The following is a 10,339-nucleotide window of genomic DNA, read 5'->3' as shown; positions in this document are numbered from 1 at the left end:
ACCGAATTACTGAAGTTGTTTACAGTCCAAGCGAGTGTTTTGGTTTGTCGCGTCGCGCTGTTTGCGTAAACGAAGTCTTTGATTGGTCCATTGGACGTTGACGTCAGAATTCCGTCTACAATTCACGCTGCTCACACTCACAGTAGTGTCCTCAGATTCGCTGTACATACTGGTCGCGTTCTGGTTTGTCTCGTCGCGTCGCTCGTTTACGGTGTAGTGTACAGATGGAGGAGGTGTTGGATCTGAAACTCTGCCTCCTCTCACCCCTGTCACCGACAAACGTGGGACGCTGGAATTTGTTATACCCCACCAGAGACTTTTGCACTGCTTTTTATACACCGTCGCGCCGCGGAGCTGGAAAATATGTTTAACTACTGACAGCGATGAAATAAACATTGCACTATCACCTGCGGTTGAGTAGCTACACACAAATGTCATGCACTGTTGAAGAGCCTTTGCCTTCTATGACATTCAGATGACTTAATAACAACCAACATGAAGCAGACAGGTACTGTTAGCATGTTTTGCCCGTTAAAGAACTTTTAAACTTGTTGAAGTCATTGTAAACATGGAAGAGTCTGACGCTGGGAACGGTACTGGGACGCATGGCTGTGAACTGGAGCGTTCTGCTGGAGACGGGGGACTGGATGAGGTGCAGATGCATCTCGCCTGCTTACCGGAGCGATACATGAGGGCTAAGTTTTCCCTCTCCGCCTACATATTTTGCTGGACAGTTGTGAAGTTGTGTCAGGTAAGGCATGCTGCATATGGAAGCACAATTTGAAGTTATGAACAATATTTAAACGCTCCACAATAAAGTCAGGTCCTTAGTTGTTTACCGTCTGACAGTAATGATTTTCTAATGCTAGTCTGGATTATTTACATATAAATCAATACTATTTTTGGATTTGGGTGGTTGGCAGAATATAATAACATCTAAACTGTCATCAATATGCACTGCAAACTCATTATTTTAGTCTTGTTTTACAGGCTACAAATTAAATATTCTCAGGTTCTAAAAATATTCAGTTTTATCTAAATTAAGTGATTATGCTTAAAACAAGAAGAATAATAAACCTTTTCTGCATTTAAATGTGTTTTTCTGAACAATTGGCAGATATTTTTTGTAAACCAAACTTAATTTTGATACATTTTTCAGAAAACAATTAATATCTTAAGTCATTTTGCTTCTCAATTAAATGTCTTAATTAAAAAAAAAAAAAAAAAACCCAAAAAAGAAACAAGTTAGAAAATATATTTTTGCCATATAGGAGAGAAAGTGTATATCTAAGGTACGGTCACCATTTTGTTTAAAATTTTTTTTATTTTATTTTATTTTATTTTTTTTTACCATTTTTGTGGTAGTTAACTTAAAAAATATTTTATGAGTAGAAATGTTTGCCTCTCAATTAATGTTGTCATTAAAACCATAGTTATGGTATAATTATTATATTAAATATAGGTTTTTCAGCCTGTACAAACTCGGGGTGCCTCAGTATTCAAATTTTCTCAGAAATATTTAATAACTTTCATTTAGAAATTTCCTTATAGAGGTAATAGCATGCTATTTAGAGAGGAAGCATATTTCGTATGCACTGTACTTGGCAGCTGCTTTTGTAATATTATCTAAAGCAGTGGTTCTTAAAAAAAATTTAATCTCAAAAAAATATTTGTCAGTCATATGTCATACAAAAAATAAAAAATATGTCAGTTTAGTTTTGTGCTGCTTTATTTTATTTTTATTGTTTACTAAATTTGACTAATTTTATGATTTCCTGGTTGACAACAACTGAGAGTATGGTCTTGTTCATAACAGATGGTGAAGATATGCCTCACTGTAGATTCACTCCTTAGAAAGTTTAAATTGCTTTGAGTGGAGTCAGACCCTCCACCTGCTTCAACCCTGGGGGTCTGTTAAGCTCATCATTATTTAACTATTTACCCCTTCCCCTCAATCACATCCCTTTATACCCCAATCATAACATGGCATGACTATGAGACACTTGAAAAGTGTGATATCATCATCAGACTATTGTATGGCCATTGAAAAGTTGTTGTGGGGTCTGTGAAAAGTAAGTATTATCTCCCTAAAATTGCTAGGGTCGCCTAGTTGTAATGATACGCCCTTGACTAAATCATAGCTGATCTGATCTCCTTGAGCCTAAAAAAATTCATTAAAAACTCATAAGATAAGCGATTTCCAATTAAGCAACAGATAAATCCAACCCATATATCTTTTTGTATTGGCTCCATATTTGAAAGGAAAAATGCAGCCAAATCCTTGAACCTGTTCCAACACTGAGTGTTTCTTCGGGCACTGAAACATCTAATGGCTGGCTGACTGCATCCATGCACTATCCCCTCAACCAGTCTTTGAACTGCTGCCATTTGAACCTTTCCATGAATGTAACAGCTGTAAATCACAAGCTCTTCTCAATGACCTATAAGGGGTTTATCTGTGGTTTAGCATCTTTTATTCAAAGCAAGGCATAGCTAAAGAACCTCTGCATGCCCAAACATTTTGTTGGACTCAATATAACACTGCAGTTTGTATTATTAGTATTTTTAGTAGACTATTATTTCAATATGGATAAGATTGGACAACGTAATCAGGTTTAATTAAAGACAATATAAATCCTGAACCTAAACTCTTTACCTTTATAGCGTTCTTGCAATGAAACCGAACCGGCTGCCTTAGATCTGAGGTCACAGCACAACCTTGAACCGGTTTTAATAGTTTTGATTGGTTAAGAATGAACACCGACTTTAAAGCACAGCGGGAACTTTTTTTAAATAGTGGTGAACCATATGGATGGCTGGTAGATCAAACAAAGGCATGTATTTATTAAGACATTTATGACTGAACAGGAGTTGCACTAGAAACAGTAGCTTTTAACAAGCACCATGGGTTCGCTTTTTTCTGTTTAATGTTTATTTGACAACATTACTTTTAACTACACTAGGCTTTAAAACTAACCGAAGAGACCTGTTTTACCTCAGAATAAGTCATAATGCTGTAGGTATGTGCTGTGCATTTAATAACGTCTTGTTTACGTCGTCCTCACCCTAATTAAACACTAAAATATCGAATGATTGTTTCAGTTGTGCCGTACCAGTTCCTTGGGTTTTATGTTCATGTCAACAATTTGCCTTATGCATGCCTTGCGTATGTTCTGTTGAGAATTGTTGGTACTTCAAAACACACCTTGAAACTGTCTTGTATGTTTCCTTTTTGTGTGTCTCCAGAGATTAAGCCCGTCGGCAGTTCTTCCCCAGGTAAGTTCAGTCTTTCTTTTGAGGTAGAGATTGATGAACCTGAAAACCCAAGAATTCACATGTGCTAAATCATTTCCATAATTCTCATTCAATTCATTTAAATCATTTTAACGCTGCTGCATTGAAATAGCTGAGCTCATTGTCTAATAAATGCACAATACTATTAGATCTGCCATTTTTCATTTAATATGAGGATCCATTCATTCGAATTTAATCCCACTAAGCGTCATTCAGCCAACGGTTTTGATGTAATCATTGAGGATCAAGCATGCACCATCAGGACATATTGTACTTTTCCCCTCATATACGCTGCCAACAGCCTATCTGCCTTCACCCGGTAAAGGCTGTGCCTTAACTTGTCGGATGTTGCTTAGGAGTTATGCAATGCTTTGAGGTGTAGTTTCTGCAGATGGTTGGTGCACCATATGTACAGTATGTTGGTTTTATACCAGTAGTTGCTGATTCCTGTCGCACAATTTGTTTGCTTCCATTCTTGTTTTATTGAAATGTTGCCTAATATTGTTGCGTACAATTTTTTTAATTCAGTAGGACGTTCATATAGTCATTCTGAATGCTTGTTCCCAGGTGCTTGTTAGTTTTTGCTGTAACATTGACTTTATTTTGTTGGCACTAATGATGTAATTTTAAGTCAATTATGTTATGTCAGGGGTCAGGTTAAACCATTCAGCTTAAGGCCGCGTCGTCCACACTACTGCGTTTTCGTTTAAAAACGGAGACCTTTTGCTATGTTTGCACCTCCCGTCCAGACTAAAACCAACATGACATCATGACTTTCGAGTCAAGTGGCGTGTAATCTCTACGCATTTTGAGCTATCCGCGTGTATGCGTGAATGTGTACGCCATTAACGTCCGAGTGATTCCGCGTGTCTGTACACGCCGTCAAATGTCCACGCGAAACGAAGCAAATGTAGATCTACATCTGGGGAGCGATCTTTTTTTTTTTCCTAGGATGGTAAGGCAACAGTCATAAATGCCATTACCCCAGTGACGGTTAGGTTTAGGGACGGGGTTGAGGTAAGTCATATATTTATATATACAGTAATAACGTTAAGTCAACGGCGTTCATAAACACGCTGAAAAGCGATTATGCGTGTTGATAGCACGCCAAAAATGGAAATACGAATTGGCGTGTCATACACACGCTACTTCATAAGATCAGTCTGCTAAAACGGAAAAAAGGAAGACATAAAACGGAGAAGTTTAGAAACGCTGCAGCTCCGTTTTGCGTTTTGAATCTCTGGAGGGCGTTTTAGTGAAGACGGGACAAAACTGAGGACTTTAGAAACGATGACGCAGGGGCTCACGTTCGGCTCTATGATTGGGTGTCATCAGTCATGACGTGTCCTTCCCTGATTCGTCAGCCACCCATTACCTGACCCGTTTCCTGTTTACACAGGCATGCCCAGTGTTGGTGAATGGTCACATGATCCACGTTTTCAGTCGTTTTAATGTGGACGGAGATCAATTCTAAACGCTGGTGTGTGGACGGAGAACATATTTATTTTAATTCTCCGTTTTTTAAGCGAAAACGCAGTAGTGTGGACGGGGCCTAAGTGTTATTATAATTGGAGGTTATATGTAGTTGGTACATTTACTGCTGCACATGTAACATACTTGAAATAACCCTGTCGTAGGCAGATCTACAGTATACAGGTGGAGCTGGGGAAGGTGGAGGGTTTCAGAAAGTGCTCTGCAGACTGGTAACAGCAACACTTCCGGTATTTGAATGTTGAGCCGCAGCTCATTGGCCACTCATTGGATCTGTTGCATGCCAGAACTTGGTATTTATCGACAGAAAAATAAGGCAATTTGATCTAGAGAATCATAGTCTGTAAATCCCACCCATTCAAAAAGCTTTTGGTGAATTTAAACTGGATAATATGCATCTTGCTTAATATAAATGACACATTAAATAGGACTGCGTACATTTGATATTTTGTAATAATTAATAGCAACCTTAACCCTGTAAAGCATGAAATAATAATGTATAGTATAATAATTGTCAGATTTTTTTTTTAAATGGGACCGTTTTTTGAACCCTTAGATTAAAAAAAAAACTCTTTAAAAATGTTTATGTTTTATTTTAGTGTCATATTTGATACATTTGGCTTTTGTGGCTCATAGGTGAACATGGAGCTCATATGTGAGAAGGCCATACTGAGCAAAACTTTGAATTTTGTGCAGTTTTTGATATTTTTATTGCTAGAAATTACAAATTTTAATAAACCATTGAGATTATTGTAGCAGGCAACTTACAGAAAATGCATACCAGTTGTTACTCTATCTCCCAATATGTCTGATAAGATGATATTTAAATGCTTAGTTTTATGATTAAAGCTGTTTTTGATTGGCTCGCACTACACTGATGATTGAGAAATTTCCAAATAAACATTCCTCAAAAGCCTGATGTATCATATTTGATACTTTCGAACATGATTTTTTTTCTAAAAAAGGAATGATAAATAAGTAAACCAAATCTAAAACTAAAGTGTTCATCATGAAATATTTCTTACAATATTTAAGTTATTTTCACATTTACTTCTTTAGTAAAGGCCTTTTACTTGCTAAAACGTACGAACCATCAATCAAACAACAAAAGGCATGTGATAGATTGTGTACAAGAGGGTTTTCAGTTAAGTTTTGATCATGTTGACAATTATAGGCTTTAGAAATTTGTGAATCAAATGATAAAGTAGGCTTAAGTATGTTAAGATAAGCATATTTGCTGACAGTTGTGAATTTATTTGACTCATTAATCCTGGCATATTAGTTGTTTTTCTGGTTGGTTGAGTAGTGAAGGATTTGTCACACTTCTTTGTGCTGTGTTTTTGCAGTGGTTGTTAGATTTGTGCCACACTGGTTTGATTTTTGTCTCATTTGACCATAACCTTTCATTGTGAGCTTATATGGCTCTTTTGAGGGCCATCCTCTGTTTAACTCATTTGAGTGATAGCATCTACTGGCCCACCCTCCTTCATAGGCTAGTGTGATGCAGAGCTCTTGATATAGTTAACGGCAGCACCTTTACACTACTGAACTTTGTTTATTCCACAGAACGATCTTGGCGTCGCTTTGCTTCTGTCACAGATCTTATTCATGCTGAGAGTTTGAGGCGCAATCTTTCAGTCCTTGTCTGAGTGATTTATGTAGCTTTCTGTTCTTGATAATTGAGCCATGAGGCATTTTGGAACATCCAGACATGCGTTGACTGTACCTTTTTGTAATTTTCTTTGAATGATAAATACATTTTAATTCAAAATTTTGGGTTTGGACTTCATAAGATTTTTTTGTTTTGTTTTTTGAAAGTGGTCTTTTATGCCCCCCAAGGCTTCACTTATTTGATCAAATGTTTCAGTAAAAAGTAATATTGTGAAATATTATTACAATTTATTTGATCAATTGATTACTATAAAGTTTACATGAAATGGAAAATTAAAATAATTAAATTGTGATTCAGTCAAATATATAAATTTTCTCCAATCATACGCAAAGTCTTATATAATTATATATTCATGTAAAATTATTATTTGAATAATGAGGCGTGTTATACTAAATAAAAGTTGAAGGTAAAAACAGTTGCCTTTAATGAGAGGGATTTTTCAAGAGATGAAATACTGGTAGAATTTCATGCTTTTCCAGCTTAACATCAATCTGCCTCTTCATGTCTCAGCTTGTACCTATTTTACAGTAATAAACTCAGCCAAGTGCGTTTAGCCTTTGAGTAATCATGACATTTCATTTAAAATAGGTCTGAGTGTTTAAGAATGTTGACATTAAACATTTGGGATTTTACTTTGTACACATGCATATTTTTGTATTTTTATATCGATCTAATGGTTCCATCTGTGCAGTTTGCTCTCAGTTTAGACTTATATGAAAATCATGGGTTATTTACAGTATATGTACTACAAAGTATTTACATGCTGTAAACGGCATACTATTATACTCCGCGACCCTGGAGACATAATTTTAGATTTATGGTCACATGCTCTTCTTAAGTATGCTTTGATGGGCTGTGCCCTACAGGCAGTGCAAGCTAGAAGCATGAGTTATAATGCCACAAACATGCAAATAATGCTACATCAGTCATAAACTCCCACATTAAATCTAATAATAGTCCGTAATATCACCTAAAGTCCCAGCATTGCTCTTCTTGTTTGCGGACCGGAAGAGTAACCTGTCACACTCCTGACCCAGTGCTGAACCTCAGAGCTGGCTTTAGAACGCTGCATTGGCTGCGCCAAAACTCTCATGTGGCTAGCGGATGATAGCCACGCACTGCCAGGGTAAACTTCACCATGGGTACTTGAAGTTCTCTGGATACACGCTCCATAATTACTCTCCTTAGACTTCTTTAGACAATGGGTTAAACACTACTGTACTCACTAAAAATGTCTGGGAACCACAGAGATGTGAAAAGAGGAGCTAAAGAGAGTTGGCAGTAGTTGTGTTGTTTCTATGCTTCGGATCTTTCCTCTGTGGATTAACTGGAATGACAGTGTGTTTTGTCCGCGCATTTGAAGTTCAGCGTAGTGTCGCATTTTCTACGTGGTCCGATAATCAGTCAGGCATCGGAAAGTGCTCCTCATTATCATGTGCCGCCCCACTTGCATTGTGACCTCTTTCAGCTTCTGACTGACAACTTCCCTCTGTGCTCGCTCCCCCTCAACCCGCCCAACACAGAATAACTGATTTTGATCACTCGCAGTAATAAAAGTCACATGCCTGCCTGGAACAATGGCCTTTCATTTGGTGGCTGCATTCATTATGACCATAATATGTTAGTATTTAGTGCAAGATTCATGCTAGGTGAGACAGAGAGAGAGAGACAGTTATTCAGGGGTATTCGTTATGGCCTAAACAAAGGGATCTGGAAGTGCTTGCTTTTCTTTTCATTCCCTCTCCTTTTAGAATAAAGCGACTTCTCACGCACACTCTTCTTTGGAGGTAGTTGCCACAGGCGAAGGGCTGCAGGAGGTGTGCCAGATTTGAACTGGCAATTTGTTTATTTATTTCTTTTCACCTTGAAGCACTAGAACCTGCACATATGAAAGCTGACCTAGTGATTTTAAAAAAGTAAGTTAGTTGTAAACCTAGAAAACTGAATTTACAACACAAAATGATTGGATTAAAATTTCATTTTAGAAGTAATAATGAGATTATTAAGATATGCATTAGAGGTGGGAATTTTTCAGTGATGGGTGTCAGGTTACATCGTTAATTAAAGCTACACTGTGTGATTTTTTTTTACCCCCATCTAGTGGTGAAAAGGTATATGACCATCCAGTGAATATCTCTATTCCGATTTAGTTTTAACTCCTACGGTGGCCAATGTAGTCCAAGATTAACATGGCTTCCAGTTCGACCTCATCCATGAGTGCTAACTCAAACGTAAACGCGAAAGGTGAAGCTTGAATTAACGGGTATGTCCGTCTTTGGCTAATGTACTTTCAAGATGGAGGGACAACATGGCGACCGACATTAGTACCCCTTACCCGTATGTATTTTCAATGGCATATTGAGAATACTTTATTACTTGAACGAAGTAAATGTACATTAATGAGCACATATATTTTTGAAAGAACTAAGTGTTTTTAGCTAAGAATAAACTAAAAGAGTTACACAGTGTAGCTTTAATCAATCGAGTGAGTCATTGAATTATTCACTCAACCGATTCATTCGAATACACTGATTCTTTCAGGTAAGTCACTGTGGTGTTCATGAGGACTTTAAAGGGACAAGTGACCTGAAGAATTAATGGGCAGTGGTACTTAAGTTACTTCATATGACAAAAACAAAACACTGCTTAGTTTGTGAAACATCGCTCTAAATGATTGAGGCGAATCACACCCTTTTGCTTGAAAGAAAGCATTTTATATTCCTTCCTCTATTGTCCACCTGGCCTTCACTTTTTATCTCTTTAAAATATAGCACTTGTTTGCGCAAACCTCACAAAGATGCACTGCCATGCAAAACACACTGTAGTTAAAATAGGTAAATACCCGTAAAACCGCTCTGAGAAATGATTAAGCATCCTCCGGGAGAAAAGGCGGAGCGAACCCGCTTTCAGGGAAAACCTGAATTTCTTAGCGCCGTCAGGCTGTCCTGACTGGCCCTTTTCTCTTATTCATTTTTTTTCCTCCCTCTTTCACTCTGTGTTTTGGGATGGGCTTCCTCCTTCCTCCTCCTTTGTTTTCGTGTCACTGTTTGAGCCACAGGCTGTGGAGTGAGGGAACTGGAAGTCTCAGTGCTTGAGGAGCAGTCTGGGGCGATGAATGGACTCTGGGAGCCAGTCTGGCTGAACTCAGATCAGCTTTCTGAGAAGAGTGGCTGTTAGGATGCCAAACAGAGGCTGTGAGCACAGAGACATGGCACAGGTATGTCTGAGAAACTACTTGATGTAAATCTTCTTGTGGTCAGTTGACCAATCCATTTGCTTTTGGACATGAGATGACTATTGTCATCAATGTTCCTGTACTTCAAAAGTCTCATTGATGTAGAGTTTACAGTGTAGACACCTGTAAATGGGTCAAACACATTGTTCTTTGTTCAGCCATGTTATTTTACACCACGTTGTAATGTAGCTGCCAATGTTGTTTTTGTTTTACGCTGAGAGGTTGGGAGTTGGTTTGCCAATTTTTTTTTTTATATTTTATTATTTAATCCCTTATTGATAGAAACACCTATGGCATTTGTGATCTGCAGTTTTCTAGTTAAGACAATTTGTTATTGTACATAAATAGGCTATATCACATCACGGATTTACCACGGAATGATTGCTGAATAAAACTCCATTGTTTTGATGTGAAGTCTGTAAATATATCATGGATTCCTTTGATTCGTCTCGGTACTGGCCTCGCGAACTCTTGTATACAGAATGTGAATTGTATACATTTGAGCTTTGAGATTACATTTTTATCATATAGCTCTTCTGTGAAGCAGCCTAATGTAGTTCTGTACAGGTTGTAGGCCACTGTTCTCAGTTTTTAAAGGTTTAGTCTGTTCCCACTCTCTTTACTCTGTTCCCATGTTATCCCACATT

At 37.7% G+C, this 10,339-nt stretch overlaps 1 protein-coding gene across 4 annotated transcripts in view; it reads left to right on the top strand.

The window, feature by feature from the left end:
- Positions 1-172: 172 nt before the first annotated feature.
- The window catches only part of arhgef4 (Rho guanine nucleotide exchange factor 4), an 81,354-nt gene continuing 71,187 nt past the window's right edge, over positions 173-10,339 (top strand). Inside the window, exons 1-2 of one of the 4 annotated variants that reach the window (XM_039676675.2) lie at positions 173-751; positions 3,247-3,276. In XM_039676675.2, the coding sequence (XP_039532609.2) occupies positions 569-751; positions 3,247-3,276 (213 nt within the window). In that variant the 5' untranslated portion in view covers positions 173-568. Of the gene's footprint in view, positions 752-3,246; positions 3,277-9,570; positions 9,675-10,339 lie in introns of those variants that run through there. The other 3 variants (XM_039676670.2, XM_039676671.2, XM_039676673.2) reach the window with 3 other exon arrangements.

The sequence above is a fragment of the Pimephales promelas genome, chromosome 5, assembly GCF_988280905.1.
Source record: "Pimephales promelas chromosome 5, fPimPro1.hap1.1, whole genome shotgun sequence".
Taxonomy (NCBI): Eukaryota; Metazoa; Chordata; class Actinopteri; order Cypriniformes; family Leuciscidae; genus Pimephales; species Pimephales promelas.
Note: the sequence above shows the minus strand (reverse complement) of the source record. Positions and strands in the feature narration are given on the sequence as shown.